The 27,002-nt window shown below is 40.5% G+C and overlaps 1 protein-coding gene across 2 annotated transcripts in view; it reads right to left on the reverse strand.

The window, feature by feature from the left end:
- The window catches only part of plekhm3 (pleckstrin homology domain containing, family M, member 3), a 51,219-nt gene that overhangs the window by 13,349 nt on the left and 10,868 nt on the right, over positions 1-27,002 (reverse strand). For both annotated transcript variants that reach the window (XM_084724825.1, XM_084724826.1), the window contains exons 3-6: positions 22,748-23,860; positions 11,918-12,063; positions 11,000-11,193; positions 2,686-2,749 (exon numbers count right to left, since the gene is read on the reverse strand). In XM_084724825.1, coding sequence (XP_084580951.1) covers positions 2,686-2,749; positions 11,000-11,193; positions 11,918-12,063; positions 22,748-23,860 — 1,517 coding nt within the window. The remainder of the gene's footprint in view (positions 1-2,685; positions 2,750-10,999; positions 11,194-11,917; positions 12,064-22,747; positions 23,861-27,002) is intronic.

The raw sequence follows: 27,002 nt of genomic DNA on the forward strand, positions 1-27,002 counted from the left end.
TTTGTATTGGAAAATGAGTGTGTACATAGCACTGATATAGAAAATTAAAAATTATTCTACAACTTTTTGTGTAGTTGTATATTGCAATAATAATGTCTGACTGTCCCAAAATCTAAAATCCATCATTCCACAGCAGCCACACTGACATGGCTGCCTGCAGTTGTGTCTGCACACATTTGTCATTTACTGACTTTGTGAGCGCAGGCATCAGCCAGTGCCGATTATCACAAAATGCTAGATAATCTATCACTAATTATAAGATGTCTCAAGTGTTTGATGCAAGTGTGGTGCAGAACAGTTCAAACTATGTATATTATGTAACTAAGTATCGTGCGTTTAAGGGTAGAAACTCCACCTAAACTCAGAGACATGAGATGAAACTGAAAATCTTTCTGAGAACTTTTAACATTTACTTAAGAGGCCTCTGTGTGTCTGGACAAGTGTGAGTGGAGAGGCATGCCTAGCATACAGGGAATGCCAGGGTGTCACTGTGGGAAGCCTGCTGCACACACACACAGACACAGACACACACACAGAGACACACACATTCACTCTTCTACTACTTTAGTCCCGAGTCCACTCACACAAAACCCTAGAAACAATCCTTAAAACCAGTGGAGGAAAAGGGCAGAGTGTCCTTAGACAAACACATATGTTTTCTCTAAATGAACTGGTTCCTAATGGGGGGATATGGGTGGAGGCAATTTGTCGGGAGGTGAATAGACTAGTGCAGTCCAGGGTTTAGCCAGGGGAGTTTAGCCTTCACTGACCTCTGAGCTGGAACAAAAAAAGCCATGTTGATTAAGAGCGTCATTTTATTCAGGAGGTGAATCAAAAGAAACAAGCTTCTTAATATGGAAAACCAATTAAGAGGCAGAGTGCTTGAGAATCTCCGAGAGGGGGGAGAGAGAGGGGGAAGCTGGAGGGGGAGGAGGAGGAGAAGGACAGAGAAAAGAAGAGGGAGCCTTGCAGACTGTTACACCCTTCTGCCGGACGAGCCCCTACTTGTCACATGCATTGAGCCGGTTTGTGACAACTACCAAAGATACGTATTGTTAAATTTGTACCAAATCACCAGTTTGGGGTTTATGAGTAAATCACAGAGTTTAGCAGGGAAAGAGAGAGTGAAGAACACACACACACACACACACACACACACACACACACACACACACACACACACACACACACAACACACATGTGTAGTGAGCGTGTGTGAGGCCAAGGGGATGTTAGGAAGAATGGAGGGATGTCACGCTTTGTTTTTCTGCCTGTTGATTCTGAATGTGACCAATTAGTGAAGCAGAGAGACACAGAGTGTGGGAGTGGAGGAGCAGGAGGAGGAGGAGGAGGAGGAGGAGGAGGTGGAGGAGGAGGAGGGGGTCCAGCCTCTTTCACCGTGAGAGTCTGCGGCCGAGCTCTGAGTCAGGGAGGGGTGAAAGAAAAAAAATGGGGCAGGGTACAACATAATGAACATAATGACAAACAAAAGAACTTTTCAGTCATTTGCTTTCCTCTGACCCCCAGCTCAGTTCAACAACTAGATACAAAACCACAGAAAGGACAGGGTGTGTTTCCTTAGTTTATGATCTCGACTTTCATTTTAAATTGAACACATTTAAAGTCCCCCAAATAAATCCTCTGCATAGCTACAGTTAAAAGAGAGTTGGGCAGGCACACTAGTAGAGATATGACAGTTTGCAATTTGATAAGAACGTCTGCTGATAAAATGGGCGATAACGCACAATGAGGTGTCTTGATATTGAAAAATAATAGCCAAGGCAAAGTTAAAGGTTTCTGCAACGTTAGATATGAATTCTTTCCACTGAGACCATTGTTTTCCTGGATCAAGACACTTGAAAGAGTTAACCCTGTTCTAAATAGGGCTATTAGAGGGTATTACCCTCTCTTATCACTGTTATGACATGGACTTTTGCCAAAGAAACAAAAGGAAAGGTTATGTTTATTTAATAGATAAGGTGAGCATTATTTAGTGTTTTTCCTGTTTTCAACAAGTCCAATAAAAAGACCAACTCTGTCAGTATTTTCTTTCTGTGGTTTTTAGCATCAAGCCTATTGGTTCATACTAAAGACATAACATTACAGTTTTAGAGACTGTTTTCAGTGGCAGATTAATACACATTTAGTGCAGTATTGAGTATTTGGTCAACAAGACAGAGTGTGTGTTCACAGTAATAAGGGAACATGTCACCATTGCAATGATGTGGCTCACTTATGTTTTTTTAACAGCTTCTAGACAACAACAGTGCCGTACGGCTGGCAGACATTTGCAAGCTGGTCAGGTAAATTAGCTAAACCCTCTTTTACGCACAAAAAACCCACTAACATCTGGCATTTGACTTCAATAGGAAAGGGTACAATCAACATTCACTCCTGGGCCAGATGACTGTAGTAGTCACGAGTATTTATTAGCTCCAGCTGCAATCGGCAGTGATTGAAACATGACACCCACTAGACCCACAAATTTTTCTTTTCTGGAAGGTCTGAAGGTCCACCTTGGGCACGACTCTTGCTGGCAACGGAAATGCAAATGAGCACGGCGTGGTTTGAGTTGGCGCAGCTAAAAGGGAAAGCCCCACTGGTTTTCTACATTAGTTTAGTTGTAGTTCCTGTTAGACATGTGAGTGGCGTCACTATTCCAAGTATGTGTGTCTGTGTGTTTACCTGCTGCAGGTCAGCCATGGAGTACAGGTGGATGTGCTGTAGCAGGTATTCCCTGGGGAAGATCCTGCGAAAAGACACACAAGAACACATGTTCATGCATTATTCTGTGAAGCAGGTCATGTGATTCACCAATCAGTGGTGAGATGCTGAGGAGATACTCCAGTGTTAAACTTTTCATAAAAAAAGGAGATCAGTTTAAATTTCAACTTTTTAACAGTGACTATAGATAAGAGAAGCCTGTCAGTATATTCAGCATATTTTCTTAAATGACATAACACATCATCCTACAACAGTCAAAATAATTTTTATTGTCATTGTTCCCCTATATAATATTCAGTACACAGTGGAACTAAACTATGACACTTCAAAGCTATGATGAACAAAATACAATAGAATAGAATAAACTTTACTGTCCCACCAAGGCAGGAAATGTATTTGGAAACCAACAGGCAAAAAAACATTAACAGCTTGTAAGATTTTAGTTGTGCTGATTAGATAAAGTTCAATGAATAATAACTTCAATTTAGCATCTAAGGATGTGCACTGGTTTCATTAAATACATTAAAATAAAAAATGCAATGGTGCAATAAAAAGTATATAAAATATATTACAGCTAGTGTAGGAACTCCTTTATTTCCAGGAGTGCTTTAGGACATTTATTTATTTGTGTATTTATTTATTTATTTATTTATTTATTCGAAAGAAAAATCTGAAAGCTGTTCATCATTTTAGCAGATTAAAACACTGAGGGTTATCAGTACATCATGAATATCGGTGTCTCCGTTCATCTTTTCTCTCCATGCCCTTATAAATGCATAATCTTTATGTTTGCTCTGTATATTAAAAGTTATTGTGATCAAGCTGTGTTTGAAAATTGAGTGCTAAAAAATAGGCTGTGTCTCTTTATCATTTAAAAAAGAAAAACAGTAATTATAGATTATTCTCCGACCCTGTCGGTCAAAATGACTACGACGACCATGAGAACAACAATGACAAAAACTACAAATAACTTTTAGACAACACTGTCTGGGGGCCCTGAGATGGCCACTGCGTGCGTTCCTGTGTGCAGTCACGGACATTGGTGTGAAGTTAATTTCTTCTTCTTCATGAAACAAAAGGTCATTAGCTTTCTGAGCTAGTTGACTGACTGCTTCAGTAAATCTGACCGATCACACACAAACTGAAAGCAAGTTGAAACTGATATTCTGCCGCCTTTTGTAAGAGAAACTGGCTCCTACCCACTGTACAGAGCAGTTTTAAATACAAGTCTTGGTCGTGCAAACATATAAATATGGAACAATCATCACATACTGTAGTTAAATATGAGTAATACCCTGATTTAATGTTTAACTATCGGCCTTTCTGTGCATGGTGCTAAACAAAGTAGTGATATTAATCTAGAGTCAGGAGCATTCCATTGTCTATTATGTGCAAAAACACAGACAGGGGTGAAGTATATCTGTGTGTGTGTGTGTGTGTGTGTGTGTGTGTGTGTGTGTGTGTGTGTGTGTGTGTGTGTGTGTGTGTGTGTGTGTCTGTGTGTGTGTCTGTGTGTGTGTGTGTGTGTGTGTGTGTGTGTGTGTCATCCTCTCAGACCACTAAGATGGATGGCACCATGTTAAATCCTGTCTAAGCTGTGATGAGTGTCACCCAAACACAAGTACATGTATGTGTATGTGTATGTGTATGTGTATGTGTATGTGTGTGTGTGTGTGTGTGTGTGTGTGTGTGTGTGAGAGAGAGAGAGAGAGAGAGAGAGAGATCCAGGCACCTCATGGTGATAGGCACCGCTGATAAACTACTCTGTTTGGTACGTTACCAGTGGTTACCACCTCAGTATTCACTCGGCTCCAATAATCAAACACACACAATAATCAAACACACACTGGCTCCTTGTTGACTGTGTAGTCGGTGCCCAGATGAACACACCCTTCAAGTGTGTGCTAATCTTGATAAAAGTGCTTGAGGTCTAACACATTTTAGGATTAGATTACTAACAGAAGATACACAGATCAGAGCATGTATGCCACAACTGACAATATTTGTCTAAGACCTGATAGTACTTCAGTCTGTATTTTATTTCACTGTCCTCAGAGCTCTATCCAGCCGAGCAGACACACCTTTTGTTAAAAGTCTGTTATCGTTCAGTGACTCTGACCGTGTACAGAAGGAGGGTCTGACCTGAGTGAGTGTGTGTGAACCAGCAGATGTAGGAAGCCCTACAAATATGTATGAGTGTGTGTGTGTTTCGGAGGTGGACAAACACATTACAATCTAATGCAAACCAAAACAATATCTCTGCAATAAATCTTATCTTTGTCAAACTTATAACGATCAATTTATGTTTACACAGTGTCAACAAGTGTTGATAGAACTTTTTGGAGGCTTTAAGTTTGCCGTATTAACGTTTTAACGATTTGTCTCATTTACATACTTCAGGTGGATACGACCACAGCTTCTTCTACCACTTACACAGTACGTCTTCACAACCCACCAAACACAAGCAACTAGACATTCACCGACGGAAAGTTTCTTAGCTGATTCCAAATCCAATTTTTTAAATGTCAGACCAAAAGTTTGCACAAACTATTTTTTAGTTTTCTGTAGAGGGAAATTGAATTGTATGTTCACAAGAAAACCCTAGCAATTAAATAACTTCAACATTTTCTCAAAAAGTACCCCAGGTTACAGCCAGGCAGTTTGTTGTAGTAATGGTTTACAATGAGAAAAAACATAAGTAGCAGAAGTTTAGTGAGTTGGGATAAGAGAATGTTTGGGGTGATGCAGTCAAAACAGGTTGTTTATTGTTCAATGAGAACTGGAGGTGTTCTTGAACAGTGCTGCTAGCCAACGATGGCCCAGAGGGCTAGAAATTTACCCCTTGTTTGGCAACACCTTCAGCAACTCAGCTGATTCTGTCTCCTTGTAGGCTGTTGCTCTCTTTATCTGGTTCTTAGAGTCTATCTCTTTAATGTCAATGACGTGCTAACGTGTGTGTGTGTGCACCGTTGCCTGTGGCGTTACTGTCTTTGTTGGGCGCATGACATGACCATCGGACCTATAGATTAATTGGTAAATCTGCCACAAGCATCACTGTAAACATTATGTACTGTGCTTGAATGCAAGCTTGACAGGCGTAGCAACGGGTAGTATAAAGTCAATTCATTTGTATGTCCTGTGTGTATACAGTTCTTATTCTTGAAACTGCCAGTACACATTCTCCATCTGTGTAACACTGAAAATGAGGTTCTGTCAACAGGATATGGACATCAGAACTGTCATTGGGTACATCCGGTACCTACCAGGCCAAATCAAAAGGTACACTGTGGTGCCTCATTTCAATGCCATACACCTGAGCTGTCGACTGAAAAAGCTGCCCTTTGGTGCAGATGTGACAGACGCTTCATCAAACTGTCAACATTACAGCAACACTTCTACATGGCTGTAGCAGCAGTTGGCCTTCCATTAGCGAGTAGCTACCTTAAACATGGTCAAAATGTCGAGCTAAACTCTCAACAGTGTTGCTGTGTTTTACTTGAAAGGATTCAAACACCAGGCAGGACATGAAAAAAATGTGGTAAAATAATTATTATAAGTGTATTTGTAATGAGTTTTATGTATATTTGAGTAAACGTTCAACAGATAACAGTTAATTTACTGTTATTGATTAAGACACTGTTAAGGCACAGACAGCATTTTAGCAGTAGCATCATTTTAGCATTGGTATTGGATCAAACCCAAAAAATACCCGAGCCTAATCAGGAAAGCCTCAACTGCCACAAACACAGTTACCTGTGAGGTTTATTTACTGAGACCAACTCACACCTTGACTGAACTTCCATAATAAAACAACACACAGCCTTTACTGCACATTAAGCAGGTCAAAGATTCCTCTGCTATATGCTGTCAAAGATGTAACCTTCTGTAAGCGCCTAAGAGCTGCTGCACAGGGCCAAAACACAGCGCTCTCTGACTTACAGCCTTTAGTGCATCATGTGGTTGTGTGTGCGACTGTGTATCCATGGCTCTCTGCCTGTATGCAACAGACATCTCTCTTCAGATCCCCCTGAAGTAGACTGATGACTAGGGGAAGGTTTTAGCGCCATGGCCCTCATCAATCCTGCATTGTTTGGAAGTGGCGGGGCACTAGCCGGCACTAGCTAATGGGACAGAAGTAAACACAGAACGCCATGATGCTGCTCGTCTCTGAGTGTGACTAATATGGTTTTCTTAAGGCCGATAAATACCAGTAGTTTTGGCTTGACGCTACTTGGCAAACCTGAGAAAAAAAAACATTTTAATAGTGTGACTGTAAAACTCTTCATGAGGACCAAAAACAATGGCAGTTTTACGGGTCAGATTTTGCAGTTTTAGCATCTCATGTTGACATTCGTTGATGATCTGTGTGTGGAATTCTGCATCTGAACATTTTCCAAACTTTAATTTTCCGTAATCATAAAAACATGGCTGAGAGAAAGTCCATAGCAGCAGGAAACATATATATTTCTTCATTATTCATTCATTATTGTTGTTGTCCTTAACATTAAGCTTCAGAGGGTCTTTCATTTTAATATTTTGCAGCATTTTTGTCACCTTTCCTGTCAACAGTTAGTTAACAGAGGTGAGGGACAGTAAATATTAGGCAAGTTAGAGGGGAATACAAGGTCTGAATCACACTATACATAGACATATTTGCCTTTTCTTCTGCATACTGCCATACAAACACTTGTCAACATCGTTAATAGAGATGTAAAAAGATATCAAATATAACAATAAAAATGTTACTGTGATAACTACTATAATATTACATTGTTAATTATTATTTTTGTTTGATTTTATAAAAGGACTACTATTGGCTGTGGCATTGTTTTTGTTTTGCAGTTATGCATGCATGATTCATTGCTACAGACAATTTATTTTTTGCACATATTAGGTCATGGCTGGCTACCTTTATTTTCTTTTGTAAAGAAAGAAAGCAGAAGCGCTTTAGGTTAAGAAGAGACAAACAGACATTTCATCATTTTTCTTTTTCTCTTTATATTGTAATAATGTTATTACAATAAATATTGTATCTAGGGCTGACACCTTGTGGTTGGTTGGTTGATTGGTCCCCTAAGCCCTTGTCTGACCAAATTCTCATTGATTGGATAGTTGCTGGTGTTCCTTTAATAAGGATATAAGTGCTTCTCAAAAATAACTGACACCATCGGCCCCCAGCCTCAGAGGACAGAAGACATGAGGGGATAAAAAGTTTATTTTTGTTGACAACGTGTATGTGGATTTTACTCCATCGGAGAGCTTTCCTATCAAGCGCCCACAGCTAGTAATCTCAAACTTGAAAGGTCTAAGTTTTGCCATGTTTTATTGTTTATTCTGCAGGATATTCTGTGTAATTTGGTGTGTTGCTAATGTGGCTACACAGGCTGCGGTGATGTTGGACAAGTGTTGTAAAACTGAAGGACAGCCAAGAGAAACTGTGTTAAGCTAACTAACCAAGAGAAGTAGGTTGGATGCTGAGGGGAAATATATAGGCAATATATTGGCAACCTTGCATTGGCTATAACATGCATTTTTTTCCACATCGACCAATCAATTGGTTGAAGAGTAGGTAGAATTTTTAGTTAACCAAGATTTTCTTTGGTCGACCACAGCCCTAATCATATCACAGTCTTTTTATTGTGACATTATTGTGCCTCAGATTTGTTTTGTTTTTTTGTCATTACCTACCCAGGGTACCAAGGCTAATACTAGTATGGCTCGCATTTGACATAAGCAGCCATCAACATTTTGTCTTTGTCTCTAATGTAGACTCTGCTTGTCAAAAAAGTGAAATAATAACACCCTTACTTGTCATAATTGTGCAGTGTATTAAACATACACAGAAAGCACATTATTGGTTCAACCCAAATACAGAGACAGATCTCTTTGAGATTCCTGCTGCCACCTTAGTGCTGCAGAAGTGTCTGTGGTGCTAGTGTTCAAAAACATGCAAAAAAATTCAACAACATCCTTGTTACTCTGGATAATCCAGACTTCACTGTAAACACTTCTTTGGAACTAGATTCTAACAAAGAACAAATCTCTAAAAAACAAAAATGATTTCCATGGCTACACAGTGTTACTGGTAAATGAGAAAATATTTTGCAAATTATCCTGACTGAATATTAATTGGACTCCGGTCTGTCTGCTGAGGTGGATAATTCTCCTTTCGACATGCAGAGTGTATTAGTGACCTGAACCAGGGCGTGGAGCATCAATCAGCTCACAGACAAGGCTTTCAGTATGGGACCCCACTCAGATAAACAGTCATCCCCCCCTGACCATCACACACGAACATATACACACAGTCACACATCTTTTATGTATATGCAGCACATATACACACAGGAATGCATGCAGATAAAAGTTATGGCGATATACATGCGAGCACTCAGACATACACGTGTAAACACACAGATCATATGAGGAGATGTAAACAGTCTGTGTAATCAAATGTCTGGTCATCAACAGAGGATCATAACAAATATTTTAGTGTATCAGTCAGTGTGACTCTGGCTGCTAATGTTGAACATAAAAAGAATATCTGTGCACAGAAAATAACTTTGAAATTGCTGGATATCCCCTTGTTTACTGTCAAAGGAGCCTGTTCTTAGGGTCAGTTCACTCAAAGTACCAAAAAAACAGATGTTTTATGGATTTCTAATATTACCTAACCATACAGACAATTTTGTTGTCCTTTAGCATGAATTAAGTGAATTTTAAATATGCAGACAAACAGGCAACTCTTCCTGGCTGGCTCTGAACAAGTTCCTAATTACACTGAACCTCTCCCCTACTAGTTAAAACATCTTAAGGCCATATTGGGATGTTTATTATTCTTATTTTGTAACATTTTGTCTATTACAGAAGCTCTACATAAACTAATACTGCCACTCAATGACAAAAAGAGGATTATTAATGCAGTCTGTTTGTCTATAATAATAATCTTCTGACCTGCCTTCAACAAACAGACGCAGTTCATCTCTGATGATCAAAATATTAAGTAGAACTAAAGGATACAACCACATCACACACAATTTCCTAGCAGATTACCTGTTTGTTTAACAATAGATTTTAACTCTCTAGACGTCAGTAGATTTCTAAAATGTTGCTGCAATTCACTGAAAATCCTCCCACATTTCCAACCCACACAACTATGTTGTAAGAATAAACAACACTAATGTAGTAGTAGGTAGTGTTTTAGGCAACTAATAAGAGGAAAAATCCCCAAATTTATATGTTGAAAAGTACTAACTCTTCGTCACACTTCCCCCCAAGGAAACAGCCTCCATCTGTTTACCGATGGTTATAATGTGAGGTGATTTCCAGCAAAAACCTTCCAATGCCTTCGTTGTTTTCCATGTCGGTGTTGTCCGTTTACTGATGGCGATTATTTGGAGTGATTTAGAGAAAAAAAAAATTTGGAATTTTGAAATTTGTCTTGGTTACTGTCCACAATGGACAGTGGGTCTGGATTTCTCTCACAGGGATGCTCTCTTTTTTAGATTTACAAGACAAAAATCACAGATTTTAATGCTACAATGTATATTTGTGCTTCCAGTTTTTGATAACAACTCAAACTATCTACAACACAAAGCTCGGGATTTTTTCTCTGTCTTAATATACTGGGAAGGATTTCAGAATGAAGGGTGCTCCCAGATGCTATGGTGAAATTTAAGACAGGTACTCCAGACCGCTATGGGGTCTAGAGGGTTAAAATTTTACTGATAATTGTTATTCAGTATTTATCTCAGCTTTCACTTCCTTACAAACCTCTGTACAGGTGAATAAGTATCATCAAATCTCTTCACCAGACACTTTTGTAAAGTGTAAAATGTGTATTTTTGTTCTACTGTAATATTGGACTTGTATATTTATGTATACAGTTGTACTCAGTTATAGTGGGTAGGGGTTCCAGCATTTATCTGAGGAATTGTGTTACAGGCAAGCATAATAAAATGTATACGTGCCATATAAATAATGTTATTTGTTCAAACTTTATTTCTCATGAACTACAAAATGTTTTTGACTCCTGTGGGTCTGTCAAAATTATTTAAATACTGCAGAACAAGGGTAAATGAGGTTGGCTTTCTCACGGCCCTCAGACATGCAACCTGTAATGATGGTTTTCAAGTAGAAATTGTCTCATTTTACAGGAACACAAGCCAGAAGAGGCTCAGAAACAGTGCTCTAATTTAAGAAGCACTTTTCAAATAAAGGTAGAGATTACAGAAAAACCGCGCTGCCACCACAACAGATGTGACCACCAACCCACCTTCGTCTGAGGTCCTCAGCAACGGTTGCTCGGCAGCTGAACAGGTAGGCCCGCAGTGACTGGAGCTGCTGACGGAGACGCAGCACAGTGCTGAGAGGCTCACAGTGCTCGTACAGACAGGGGTTGAGCTGCTGGACGTCCAGCAGCGGCTCCTCATACACAAACTCCAAGAACTCCTTGGCCTGTTTAGACACCTGGAGGAGAACATCAGAATTTACATCAGGATCATTGCACCAACTGTTGCATATTACATGATTATAATGAATGATGCAGGGCAAAGAACCCTACGGTTTGTAGGAAGATTTTTTTTATCTCTTGGACAGAGCCAGGCAAGCATTTTCCCCACTTCCAGTCTTTATGCTAAGATAAACTGATGTCCTCTGCTTGTAGTTTCATGTTTAGCAGACAGAAATGAGAGTGATATCAATTCTCTAACTCCCCGCAAGAAAGCAAATAGGTGGAAACATAATTGAAATCTCAAGATATTTCTTCTCATCAGTAGTAATCTGCACAAAAATCAAGAAAAACATCACTTGATTTGTGAAGTGGGTGTTCCAACTGAAAACAACATAAGGGGCTGCGTTGTTGGACGTGTGTTATATATGATCCAGGAAGTACAGTCTGAATATTAGATCTAAGATTATAATGCTTGGAGGATTTGGAGGACACCTATTAGTTCTGTTTATACTACTTTCTGGAGTCTGCTGGAGGATGTGTACCATACATATGCAGTAGATTAGTGTGGACAAGTCTGCATGATCACAACAAATTGAGGGTACACGGATGTAAGCATGGAGTCTTTGCGTATACCGCATGATGACGAAATTTCTATCACTCATATACTGCATCATTTCACACTTCAGTGAGTACGTTTGATGGTGGGTATTTACTTTTGGTTGTGTGTGTGTGCTTCCCCACCTTGTGCTTGCTGGTATCCCAGTTGTGCAGCAGGCGTGCTGGGATGAGGAAGGAGTTGTCCTGATGGCAGCTCTGGCAGTAGTACCAGCCGCTGTAGTAGCAGACCTTTGCCTTCCCTCTGGACAGACCGACTGGACGCTGACACCCTGCAGAGAAAGTCCCCAGGTAAGTATATGTGTGTGTGTGTGTTTACACTTTATTAATAAACTCATACAGTATAAGAGAAGATATGATAGTCTGGGGTGTAACACAAGTAGGATTCAAACCAACAATACAGTAATCTATTATCTTTATGTGGGACAAGTGCATATTATGTCTGACTTATTGGACACCCTGATGAAAGAGAACCGTATGAACCACTCTATGTGTCCATTTATGTGCCCTAACTGACTAATCAGCCCTAAAATGTTGCACAAGTCAGCTTTTGGTGTTAACTGTGTGCTGAAGACAGAAGTTAAGAGCAAAGATCAGGAGATCACAAAGGCTGTGAGCAAATAACTTGGTGTTAATATGTGTCAGTTTATTGCCATGCACTAAATACCACACTAATCCAGTCAAGCAAACCTGACGATAGCAAACAAGATGGTCTAAGCTTAAATGGAATTCTGACCCCAATTAGGTATCATGACCCATAAAAAGTGGACAAAAAAAAATGTGACACTGTTTTTATTGCACTGATTAGAGAACTGTAGACAGATCATCAAATGGAAGTGTTTCTTCTGATCAATTTCCAACTTATTTTGAAGCATTGAAGTTGTGATAAAAAACATACCCATCATATAAGAAAAGAACTGCTGAACTGAACATGAACAAAAATCAAAACGTTAAGCCCCCACATTCACCACAACAGTGTCCTCTTATCGCTCATCATAAAAAAATCGAGATTATAAACTTTTACTACTTGCTCACAATGAAACTGCATCTTGGTTTAGTGATTTGGTTTGCCTGCAACATGCCAAGCAAAGTAGACCCTGTCTGTATTGTTTTAATTATGCCCACACGACCAGGTCTTTGCAAAATTCTTCTTCTACTACTTTTAATTTCTTCCCACTTCCTCCCACCAATTAAAACAATCCATTTGGTCTTTTCAGATGGAGATTATGTATGCGTTTGTTTTATATACTCTAAATTTTTAAATGAGCAGGGAAGTAAGGATTACAGGTGGTCTCTCGAGGCAGATGTGAGACCCATTCTAATGCCAGGTGTGAGCTGACAGACTGATGGAGCGTCCACTTGTGATCGATCAGATCACTCAAACGCATGTTCATACAAGATGTAAACAGATCCTTGAACACTTGCACCCACTTTATGCAGTGATTGGCTCAGTATGGGGAGATGTGAAGAGGTGTCAACTTCTCTTTAAAACTCTGTTTTCTCATTTGTTACACAAACCTTTTTGTAAACACAAAAAGTAAGAATTGTAATTTTTTATCCGATAGTTGAACATGTTAAAAATTATGTATTAATCATTAGTAAATAGGAAGATACAAAACATTTTTCTTTTTTTCTAAGTTAAGTTTATTTTAACCAACTGCAGCAGCACATTAGTTATGTGAAGCACTGATGTATGTAGCACAAACTATAAAACGAACAGAATGATAAAAAGCAAGACTCTTGCTGAAAGAGCTGCTCTTGTCTGCCTGTCCTTATTCAACAAATGGCTCATAATAATGTCAAATGGGGCGCATTACTGCCAGTTCTAGACTAATATGGTAGACCAAACCAAACTGTGAGAAAATTAAGTGTGAGCATGACAGAAAGTGACAGTAACACGTTTAATGTGTGAAAAAGTGCATGGCTTTAAATGTCTTCCAGGAGAGGCTGTCTGAGTGTATCTCCATATTAAAACATCACCTCCTTTTTATGACTGTTTTTCACCCCACCTTCAAGCGTGGCCTTTAGGAACAGCCATAAACACTTTTGTTACTTGGTCACCAATTTTAGTTTGGGTGACTAAACTATATTTAAGTCTTTGCATGCTGCATTTTTGTGGTTCAAGTTCTGGTTAAATGTTCTATTTTTATGTCTCAGGTCTCCATCCGCAAAACTAAATTTGGTGTTATTCAGGAGTCGGTGCATAAATGATGGGCAATTTCATAGTGCTGGGGAGGGTTATACCTCGAACCATCTGTGAAAAGGTGCACCCAGAACCCTCAATGAGAGGTTCTGTCCTTTCCACCTTCTAAGGGTGCTAACAAGAATCCTCCTTGAGAGTTCTACCACAAACTCTTTTATATTCCAGTGGTTTAATCTAGAACACACCCTAAATTTAAAGGTTGTACCTAAAAACCATTTGGAAGGTTCAACCAAGAACCCTTTTAGGCCCTATTATCGTACTCTTTCTTCCAAAAAGGGTTCTTTGAATGAAAAGGGTACTTAAGGGAATACAATGCAAAAAACACTTGATGGAGCATTTCTTTGAAAGAGCGTTCTTCAGAAGCAAAGAGTTCTAGGTAAAACCTCGAAACGGAAGTGTCTGTCTCAGTACGTCCCAAACTGTGAGCAATATTTTATTTGCAGGTGAAATTGCTTTTTATCTTCTTGTTTACTGCATTTTCTAATATTAACATCCATGTTTGCCAAAAACTTCCTGCCAAATTCATTTAAAGTAATCCCTCAGACAACAGAGTCTGGGTTCTTCCCAGTAGTCACAACACAGCGGACTTCAGTAAGAAAGTGTTTTGTAGACCTAAAAGACCAACAGATCCTCAGGTCTATTCAGCCTGAGAACTGCTCCACTGACTGCTTTGTCTTCCAAACTCTTTAAAGTTCATTCTTCACCCAAACACCCGGACCTGGTTTATGATCACTCACACTCACACACACACACACACACACACACACACACACACACACACACACACGCGCACACACACAAACGCCACAGTGCTGCGACAGGTGTCCCTTATCCACACAATCTTGGAGGACATGGGGCCTGGAAAAAAACATTTGCTCTTCAGCAAATGAAGAGAGGTAGAGAAGAAAATAAAAGGAAGATGGTTATCTAGGTTTTGGAAAACAGACGCACGGAAAGCTACAGAAAAAAAAAAAGAAAAAAGAACGACAGGGGAAGAGAGACGTGTGTCAGCCTGTTTGTCAGTCGTGCTTCAACACAAGAAACAACACAGTCTGAAAAAGGGGAAATAGGAAAAAAAATGAATGAGTAAAAAGCTATCGAGAGATGAGAGGAAGAAGGAATTGCATGAAAGAGAAGAGTAAGATCAAACAAGGACGGATGAAGGCAGACAATAAAGAGAAGTTAGTCCAGCCACTTTTCTATCATAGACAAGAATCTGACGTTTGAAAAAGACAGACAATGGTCTAATCAGTGCTGAGAGCTAGAGTTTTATCTGACCAAAAGACAGAATAAAAAGCTCATGTTGGAGCACCGGGCAGCCACACATGATGGACTGAATGAGGGTTAGAACCAACAATGATTTTAATAATCAATTAAGCTGTTGATTTATTTTTAGATCACTGATTAATCCTTTAGTAAATAAAATGTCAGGCAAAGTGAAAAATGGAGACATCTTTGTTTTGCATGACTTGTACAACAAGTAATCCAAAACCTTAATGATATGATGATTCCTTGGATCTTATTTTCATAGTTTTGGCCCTTCATTTTAATGGTTATGACAGTATTGTGCTGTTCAATGCAGATAACCTGAGTTTTTATACAAAACCATCCTGGGAGTGATCCTCGGAAACTGTTTGGAAAAGGGCAAGTACTGTCAAAAAATACTTAGTATCCAACATCACTGTCTCTCATGGGCTAATTTCACCTAATCAGATCAACGAATCATAACACACAGTCAAACTCTTGCTGAAGCCAGTCGGGGAGAAGAGCAAAAACAACTTTTCCATCGAGAAAAGCCTTCAGTGCCATTCCTTTCTCTCCTTTCAATGAAGAAATCATCTGAAATTCCAATATAACTGATGCTGTCACACCTAAACCTCGCCCATAGCTGCTAATAGTTCCTCACAGGACACCAAACGATCCAAACCACTGTGGTTCAGCCACAGGCACATTTGAAGCCTGGCAAGACAGATTCTCTCAATTTTGTAATTTTGCCTCGCAAGTTAATGATGCATGATGGTAAGTTAAGTTAAAGGTATCCCTACAGACTGCTGAAGGAATGAGTCCTAAGACCTGGATATGAATTAGCATATTAGCACTTCTAGTTCTCTTGCCTTGAAGTCAAAAGATTCTTTTGAATAGTTTATTTTGGGTAGAGGCTCCGAAAAATCATAAAAATGGGTGAACAAAAAGTGTCAGTTTCATAAACGCCGCAGAGCTTATTTTCTGCACTACTACACTACTGTTGTTCTGCAATACAAAATCCAATGGAAAAATCACTTTGGCTTTGTGTCGAGAGAACCAGAGTGACACTAACTTCCTAGTTGGCTCACAAAAATACACCACCCCTGCAGCACTCTATTGATCCACGTAGAGAAATTTGTTCTCTACATCTGATCCACCTTCAGTGTGGGGGGACACTGTGCAGCACCAGGTCCAGTTTTGAGCCAGTACTTTGGTCAAGGGCACTGGAATTAACATAACATAACATAATGGCAGGGGAAAGTGGAGCCCATGCAAACAAAGGGAGAAGATTCAGACTCCACACAGGAAGGCCCTATCCTACCCGGGATTCGAACCCAGGACCTTCCTCCTAACCACTAAGCCACTATGCTGCCCAAATATGCTCTGCTGCTTTATGATCTGTAATTACTTTCCAGCTCAAGTTAGGTGGCCTTAAGTATTTTTCTTAAGAATGAGACTTAACTGTACAAACTCAGACATCACAGTGTGAGTCACCTCCAGATGTGGTCTGGCTCTTCCGATTGCAATCATTTCAGCCATTTTTTTTCTGTATCACTGAAACACGTTCTTGAGGAGCAGTGTGCAGAACGTGGCACTAATCTCTAAATTATCAGCATCCCTTTTCACCACTTTCCAAAGTTTAAACTATAAAAAAGTTTTTCCTTTGAATGAAATTATTGCTTCTGAATAAGATTGTAAAAAAAAAAAAGACAACAACGTCTTATCTTTTTGAAGAACCTATGATCAAATACACATGTGTAGCTTAGGCTAATTACAGCAGTGAGCTCATGCTGTTGTTGGGGTGGATGCTCTTTCAAAACAAACCACAGTGCACTGGTTGGAAGCCAGCAGGCAGAGGGGATGGTCAACAGTCAGAGAAACACTGTGTCACTTCGAGGAAAGAGCTGACCACCAGGCCGGCTCTCTGGCCAACTGCGGCCTCAATGTTGGTCTGCTGCTGTTGGGACCAGAGGAACAAAGACACATACGTATGTAGAATGAGAACATTCACAAACTAAATAACAACCTTTAACCCCAACCTCAAATTCTATATCATGAGGACCAGAGGAAAACACACCCACACATACACACACACAGAGGTGCGTGCACTTCTACCACAGCTGAGGCAGTATATAATGTGCTCTGCACAGTAAAGCAAGCAGCAAAGCCTCAGCAGATAATGCATGTGGGAATATGGAAGAAGACAAAGGATAAAGTAAAACCAAGCATAAATCAGATGGTGACCTGATCCTGACCAAAACCTCAAGAAGCAGCAAAACAACCTCAAACAGAGAGCACCCTGTGAGAATTCTCACCATTGAGCAGAGAGAGCATTTAAGTGGACTGAACCAACAAAGACAACAAGTAGACTAAATATACAGTATACACACTCTGTGTTCACTTTATTAGGTACACCTGTACGGTCTTTGAATCCACTAATACAACTGTTCTGTTGAAATTTTACGATGTTCATGTTTTTTGACATGGTCATGCGGGTATTGATGAAATTTGTTTATTACTGAGGTCACAGTTATGAGTTCATAAAAATAGCTATTATGGCAGAGCTGTTGAATTGGACAGCATTAGACTGTGAAGGTTATCCTAATCAAGTAACCACTTATTGTAAGTAGATAAATAAAATGAGCCTATTATAGGCTTATTCATATAATAAGGTGGGATGCTGTGTAAAATGTAAATAAAAACAGAATGCAATGATTATCAAAAACTTTTCGACTCAACCAAATACAGTACAAAGACAAGATATTTCATGTTGAAACTGAATAACTTGATTGTTTTTTGTACATACGAACTCACTCTGAATCCGATGCCTATAATATGTACATATATATATGGGACAGGAGCATGTTTACCTCTGTGATACATCACCAGGCAGGCCAGTCCAGTACCTGAACTCTTTTACTACCAAGCTGCACTGTTATAACGTGTAGAAATCATCCTGGCATTAACTTGCTGAAATAAGCAGGCTCATCTCTGAAAAAGTGTGTCTGAAAAATGTCTGGATGGCAGCATTTGTTGCTCCACAACTTGTACTGTATGTACCTTTTAGCATTAACGGGGGCCCTTACAGATGTGACAGTTTAATATCAATGAGTTCCAAAACAATCTGAAATGTGGACTCATCAGACCACAGCACACTTTTCCACTTTGTGTCAGTCCATTTCACAGGGTTTCTGGATGTTGTTGACATATGACTTTTGCTTTGCATAGTAGATGCAGCAACGAACTAACAGTGGTTTTCCAAAGTCTTCCTGAGCCCATGTAGCATTCTTTTTAATGCCGTTTATTTCCCCCATTTTCAGAGTAGACCACCACTACTTTTTTCCATATTCAACCAATGAACAACTACTGCAGCTCTCATGAATTATACTTTCGTAATTGAAGAGGTAACTATGAACAATCCTGCTGCTAACTACATCCTCCATTATCAGCACACAGTAACAACTGCTTTCTCTACTTGTCTCTGATCTTTTATGGGTCTTTCTGGGACGAAGAGAAAGAGGGACAGAGGGAAAGATGAATGGGAATTCAAACGCAGCTCAAAGGTCTACCGATTGTACTGCGGCTCTCTGTAGTGAGAGAGGGTCACTTTGACCTGCCCAGCGAGAGCATTCGGTGGAGAGAGAGAGACATAGAGAGACACACAGATACAGAAAAGTGAGAGAGAGACATGACATCAGGGCAAAAAGGGGCTCCCGCTTTCATCTGCCCGCCACTGGTTTTAAACCACCACACCTCTGAGAGCGGTGTGTGTGTTATGTACGTGTGTGTGAATTAAAACTGAAAAGACAAGCGAAGCCTGCGCTTTGATGTGTCTCATTCACACCAACCAAACACTCGAATGAAAATGTGCACAAATGGAGAGAGTAAGAGTAAGACTGTGTATGTGTGTGTGTGTGTGTGTGTGTGTGTGTGTGTGTGTGTGTGTGTGTGTGTGTGAGTGAGTGAGTGAGTGAGTGAGTGAGTGAGTGAGTGAGAGAGTGAGAGAGTTAGAGAGAGAGAGAGACCGTCTATCTTTTGATGTGAGGCCACCTCCTACTTCCGTGATTCCCTCATATCTACCGATTCCCACTTCACCCGAAGCCCCCCTGTCCCACAGATTCACATGGTCTGTAGGGGGCCTGAGAATGTGCTCCTGTGCAACGACAGGGGTCACCAAACCTGAGGACACACTCTGCACAGTCTATGCGTGTGCATGTGTGTGTGTGATGAGGGGTGATGGGGAGTCACGGTCTTCAAACGAACACTAACCGTTTCCTTCAAAAGGAATCAAAAACGTAGCAATTCCCATGTGTAATTAGTTGAATACAGTTTGCATTTTGATGTTAAATAACCAATCAGTCGATATGTATGGATGGACGTAGCATGCATATGCAAATGGCAGACTTGAAACAAGTTCAAAGAGAAATTAGTTAAAACTGAAGTAGCATCCTGAACATCAAGAGATTTTGTTTAGATTAGTGGGTTCATATATGAATAATCTGAAATGCATTCAGGTTAACAAGAGAAGATGAATTCGATGAATTAGGTTTATGGGGTTTTAAGAGTGTTTATCTGAAAATATTCAGCACTAATAGACTACAGCCATATAGGGTTGCAGCAGTATACTGGTATCACAATTATCGTATTTTGTACTACCACCATAAAAAGTCCATGTTACAATATTTGTTGCGATATTAGAAAACAAAGAAAAAAATGGCAGCAATAAAAATTCAGATTGAATTAATCAAGTAATGGCTTAAGCACTCATCACTGGGATATCAATAATGTTAAATTCTCAATTCAGTCCAAGTTGGATTCAGCTGAAAAAAGCCTGGCCTTCAACACCTCCACCACCTCCGTCCATCTTTAAATACTGTGACTTCCCTACTCTGTATGTGCACTCGGTCACAAGTGGTTCCTCCTGAAGATACAAACTTAAAAAAAAAAAAAAAACATGAATAGTTTAATTTTTAAACTAAACTGAGAGTCAGTGTATTATTGTTGTACAATAAATATGTAATGCAACAAAATGCATCACAACACAGAGTTCAACATTTGTTTTTTTCACTTGCCCGGTCAGACAAGTTGGTCAGAAATATACTTTACTTGCCCCTAGACAAACTTTTTTACTTATTAGAGGTAATCAAATGACAACAAAGACTAAACTTAATTACTAATTGTCATGTTGGGGCGCAACTTCCATACAACGTCAGAAAATAACGTCCAACCAAGTCCAAGGTAATGTCTTTAAATGCCTAATTTTGTCAGTCTAAAACCCAGAGATATTCAGTTTAATATGATAATAAAAAAAGAAAGAAGAATTAGTTCAATTCTTTTTTGCAAAGTTACTGGCCCAAAATGGCATTTAACTTGCCCTGGGCAAGTGAGCAAGCCTTACTGTTGAGCCCTGAAACACAGACAAGTGATACTGACAAACCAGCATGCAGAGTCTCCCAATGGTTAACCCAAGTCAGCACCATGGATATCACTAAATTACTTGTGCACTGTCTGATTTATTTGTTAACATCATTGTTGCGATTAGACATAAAGCTTACTCCTTAAAATGCAACTAAGACTCATTTCTGATTTGAAATATTTGTTACTGTTTGGCTATAGCACACCCCGACTGCCCCATCCCCACCACCACTCCAAAGTGAACACAGGAGACAAGGGAAGAAGCTGTGGCAGCTGGAAGGAGAAGAAGAAGGAAGCACACAGCGGTTTCTTATGGCTTGTACTTATAGCTGGTGAGAAATGTAAAGACCAAACTGAAGATAAAATGGAAAGGAAAACTATAAACCTATAAAAACACAAAAACTTAAACAATAACTTGTGGACTTCAATAAAATTTTAAGGCCTTGGATTTTAATGGTGTAAAGAACTTTTTTAGGACCTGCTGAGTAACACTGCAGGAGACTAAGAAGGGATACAGTCAAATAAATGAGGGGGGACATGGGGAGAAAGGGAGACAAAAAGAGGGAGAGGCTGGGAGTCTGAATGAACTGGTGAAAGGAAAAAGAAAGAAAGGAAGGAAAGGAGGGAAATAAATGGATTGAGTGAGCAGAGGTGTGCTCTGTATAGAAAATGAACGTATCCAGCTGTCCCTCCCATCCATCTCTACCCTGAAACCCTTCAATCAAACAACCACGATCAAGCCTGACCACTGTAGCATCCCCAGGCCGCTTTCATTCGTTCTCATTCATTCATTCATCCATTTTTCCTCTCCTCCGGTGCTTTAAGCCTACCAATTATCATCAGTTGCCCCCAGACGGCCTCTGTCCTTGTTCCTGTTTCAGCTGGCCTTTCAAACAGCCCTGCATTAATAAGCCAGTTGTTACAAATAAAAAGGGAGGTGAGCGGTGATTATTCAAAGCCCTCCTACGAGCGAGAGAGAGGAAGCCCATGTTTCACACCCAGGGAGAGTAAAAGCACCGCCTGCCATTTATGGGGCTGTCCATGGGCCTGGCATGGAGGCTAACAGGAGTAACAATAAAGGAGGGAGAAAGGCTGCAGCAGTTCAGGATATGAAAAAGGGTAAAAGACTAAATACTGAAAAATACCCAAAACCACTGACTGACAGGAAAAAGTGGATGTAAAGAGACAACATCCTTCATACATCTATTCAACATGAAAATGCTGTGATGAAACAAAAGAAAACATTTTTGCTTCATATCAAATATGTTTGACACAATGTTAACATTGAGTACCAAAGCTATTAATGGTGACAATTCATTTCTGCGTATATTTAATTTGCCAAATGACAATTGCTGTATGAAAAGTCAAAACATGCTTCACTGCACTGTTCCTGTCTGACTGCAATGCAAGAAAATTTTATTTATAATTCAAACTGATAAATAACATCATTAGTAATATTTGTTTATTAACTAACCCTCTGGCCTGCTGTCAATTTGCCAAATTGGCCCTTGGACAAAGCAAGCTGAGTATCCCTGCTGTAGTCTAACAATGGCATAGCCATCAGTGAGAATTGTGACACCCCTATTAGTGTCTATTAGCTAGTATCAGTTGTTCTCAAGAAAACTTGAGACATGAAACGGCCCTCTTATGTCTGTGCAGAAAAACACATTTCAATACCACATCATAACTTTTCCTAGAAAGGCAATATCTTCCTTCTTCACTTTCATGTCTCTGCCTAACCACACATTATACTCCCATTTTTCCTGCTTCCTTTTTTCCTGTTAAAATGGGGTCTAATCTCATTTAATGGCAATGTCAGTAAAGTTGTACTTCTTGATGAAGTTGCAATGCAAGATGATGATGTATCAGAACAAGAGTGAAGCCCAGTGTGAAAATGCATCTCTACACCTTGAACACACAATGTTTTGGGTGTGTCCTGAGATTCTGGATGCCATGTTGAAATTTCTAACCTCTGTGCATAAATCTGTGTTGGAAACATATGACACACAACCTATGACCCTAATTAGGCTAAAAGAAAAGAGGAAACACTTTCTGAGTCTGTGTGTGTGTGTGTGTGTGTGTCTCTCATTTACCTGCACACCTGAAGCTCTGCGCAGTGAGCCCCCTCTCCACAGCCAGACAGGTGAGGATACTGAGGAAACTGGTGGTGACTGACTGCCGCTTGGCTCTCTGGGCCTCCCGCTGTCTCCTGTCCCGGGACGGTTTTGATCTCAGCAGCACGCCTTGGAGGCCTGGAGCTCCTTCTCCCGATTCTCCTCCGTCTTCTTGGGCAGGCCTCTGTGCTCCTACTGCCTCCCGCAGGGCCTCCACCCACTCCTGGGCTTTGAGTTGATTGTCTGCCCGAAGTCTCAGCACCTCTTTGGGGAAGACTGCCTGGAAGCTGTCCCCGTCATCCGTCCACGCCTCTCTGTTCTCTGGCTCCTGGTTGTCATGTTGCACGGCCAAGCAGGACGCCAGGGAGTACTGGAGGACAGGCTGGGACACAGACCCGCGGCCCTCAGTGGGAAAGGCCCGGAGAGCAGATCTGGTCAGGACAAAGGTGAAGGCCCGCCAGTTGTTCTGATCCACCAGCTGGTGGAGTACGCCCGCTTTGAGGATGTCCTGGCAGCGCTGGGTGAACAGAGGTAAAGTGGTGGGTCTGCTCACGACAGCAGGATTAGACTGAAGAGAAAGCGACGCCTCTGCTGAGGTGGGGGTGTCGCTCTCTCCATCAGGCCGGGTGTCAAGCCCCGATGGAGAAGGCGACGAGGAGGGCGACATGGGTGCAGGAAACTTGGCGACCTGCTGGTTTTCCATGCCGGTCTTTCGCTGGCGGTTCTCCTGCCTCACAGGTCTGGCTGCCTGCACCTTCTCCCATATCATTCGCCTCCACTCCATGGCCTCCCACTGGCTGGCCGCCCTCAGCTGGAGACGTGTGCTGTTGAAGAACAAAGCCTGGAGCGTGCGTTGATCGGCGGGTTGAGTAATCTGGCCGGGCTGGCTGCACGGAGCTGGTGAGATGACGCTCTGGCAGTGTGACAGAGAGTAGGCGGTGCCCAGCTGGCGGTTGGCACTGCTGTCCAGAGTGTACAGCCGGAGCTCGCAGGGTGTCAGCTCGACATGGCAGGGTGTCCAGCGGCCCCGGGGCCCTTCACGTTGCTCCATCTGACCCTGCTTCACCACGCTGCTACTGCTGCTTTTGTCAGCTGGACAGAGATACAGAGGAGGAGGGAAAAAATGGAGAAATGAGTGAGTGATGTGTGTGCTCATGATAAACACATTTGACACAACAAGCAGTTTTATCCTGAATAAACACACTCCCACTGGTAAAGGTCAAATGATCGTCTGTAGGCACAAATAACAGATCAGATACTATCACTTGCTTTAAAGTCTGTGTAAAGGTAATGAAAAGGAGTTCTGTCTTCTAAACACGTTATGCATGTTATAACAAAGTTGCTGAAAACACGTGAAAACACAGAACTATGTAGAACTGAATTCTGGAGTTACACCAGTAAACTGCTGATCGCTATTTCTGTGTTCAGGATTTTTTGGGTGGACCTGAAACATGGCTCGGCCAGGTTTTTTTTGTTAGTCTGCAAAACACTGCTGGAGTTTCACAGGAGATTAGCGATGCAGTATCTCCCAAACAATGCAACTAAATGATGACCAGTTTTCAAACTGTTGCTTGTCTGGCATAATCCAAGTCTCCTAAAGTCCTGACATGCTACACACAGTTCAGACAATGTGCACGTGCACATAAATGTGGCTCCAAGCCAAGGATCTACCGTGAAGGTTCAGGCTAAAAACATGGTATCAATGACATTTTTCAGTCAACTTGGCATGTTAGGGCTTTGGGAGACTTTGGGATTTCACCAGATGAGCAGTATAGAGGCACTGGTCACCACTCACTTACATTGTTTGGGAGATTCTGCAGCACTGTTTTCCTGTGAAACTCCTGTGTTTTGTTGTCTAAAAGACTAAACCCAACCTTAAATCAGCATGAGGGTGAGTAGATAATGGCTGAATTTTCATTTTTTGGTGAACTATCCCTTTACTGCAACAACGTCACAGCATTGTGTTTCATTTGTAATTATTTAATTTTATCTAATATCACAATCAAGCCATATACATAATGTTAACTACCGTTGTGCAGCCAGAGCAAAGTTTTGGTGAGCAGGCAAATGGATAATGGAGATGCGGGTTGTCGGATCCATGGAAAGAAGATGGAAAAAGGGCTTATAACTAAGGACTTAAAATTCCTTCCTCACATTTGCTGATCAATGAAGCTCAGCACCCAGACACACCACTCCACCAGAAATATCTCTAAATGCACCACAGGGCACAGATTCTAGAGGTTATAACTAACCTTATCTTAATTCTGATAGTATGTTAGTTAAAATTGTCCTTCTGAACAATGTAATGTATCACCTGACACTTCTTGACACAGTAACCTAACAGGGAGAATCAATAACAAATTTCACTTTCAGAGCATTTGTTCTTTTTATCCACATGGAAATGGAATTAAATAAGAAATAAGAAATTAAATTTGACTGCACGGGAAATTGAGTGCAAGTTTTTCTTGTCAGATTTCTGTCAGGAGCTGTAGGTAAATATACTTTGTTTCGGATCAGTGGTGAACTGAGATTTTACAGATCTGTTACGACATGTTGACATGGCTAACAGTGGAACAACGCAAGCAGATCATTATTTTTTAGCGCAGTTTTTTTTCCACCAGCAGCACCTAAAACCATACCAAACCATTGCACAAGGCCCCACAGTGATGACAAAATGAGTTAGGAACACAACATTCGGACAAACCTCTCAAACCACTCATGCCCCTTAATCCACTTCAAACCCATTGATCTGTATGTTGTAAATGATCATCACTTAGCCATTAAAACATGCTACTGACAGCAGAGTTTCAGAGCTACAAGGATGCAACAGCACTTGACAGAAGCACTGCTTTAAACATATGGATCAATGTTAAAGTGTATTACGCTGAAGAGGTGGTGTGAGACATTTCTGTGAGTATTTTTCTGCTTTTGCCATCATTCTGGGTCTCCATTGAAATTTGCTGCAACTGCTGTGATTCCAAGCTGACAACAGCTGCCATCCTAGAACTCAATTCTAAAAAGGTTGAGATGTTGTATAAAATGTAAATAAAAACAGAATGCAATGATCTGCAAAACTTTTGAACTTAGATTCCATCGAATGCAGTACAAAAACTAGATATTTAATGCTCAAACTGATTAACTTTATTATTTTTTGTAACTATGCACTCATTCTATATTTGATGCCTGCAAAATGTCCCAAAGAAGTTGGAAAGGGCCATATTTACCACGGTGATATATCACCTCGTTTTCAGCAACAATCAGTAAGCATTAGAGAACTCAGGCCTCTAACTGTTATAAAGTGAAAAATGAAATTCTTTCCCATTCTTGTTTGTCTGGGTCTTTATCGTCGTATTTTACACTGACCATAAAATTTGGCATATGTGATACTGCAGCAAATAGCAGGGTCCGGTTTCTGCACAAATATGTTACATGGTGTCAGACTGGTGCATAGACTCACCAATACCCGATGCAGAATTTTAGGTAGTACTGGAGGCAGTTTTTAATAATATTATCAGTATCGGAACAACTAAATTCATTAGTTGGGCTAGTTTCCTTTATAGCGTACGTTATTGGAAGCTTATCGGAGGCTTAGGGAGCATTGGTATTTTGATAAGCAATAACCCTGCACGAGTGGTCAGAGGTGCCCCTCTGAGACCGCGTCTTGTCACCAAGGCAGGAAGAAACGGTATTGTTAGTGAGACCACTAGACAAACTGTCCCACTTTCCTAATCTTGGGGCCAGAGGAACATTCTCTTTTCTCTTTGTTCTTTCACTGTCTGCAGCTCAGGAGGTTTGATTTACCCTCATTTATGTCTTTCCTCTCTCTGTCTGCTCTTGTGATTACGGTGTGTTTTCTCCGTGATTAAGGAGGGTTCAGACTCAGGTAGACAACAGGCATGACCTCTGCCAGGACATAAAACTGGGACAGCCTTTATTGTCAGCTATGCTGAAAAATGCCTCAAAATATATAATGGTCAAATGCCAGCCAGCAGCAAAATCTATGATAAAAATTGCAGCCTGATGGATACTGTATTTTTGAGGCCAAATTTTGTGATAGATATCCTGGTTTTAAGATATTTTACATTTATGCAATCAACTTTACATCAAAGTAAGCAACAGAAAATAAGATAACAGCTAATTTTGAACTAAAATGTACAATTTAATAAATCTGGGGGAAGTGGAGAAAGTCAATTATACATGCAGTAAAAATGCAGCTTAGTGTAAAGAATTCTTA

This window comes from Lutjanus erythropterus, chromosome 8, assembly GCF_056507025.1.
Source record: "Lutjanus erythropterus isolate fLutEry1 chromosome 8, fLutEry1.hap2, whole genome shotgun sequence".
Taxonomy (NCBI): domain Eukaryota; kingdom Metazoa; phylum Chordata; class Actinopteri; order Lutjaniformes; family Lutjanidae; genus Lutjanus; species Lutjanus erythropterus.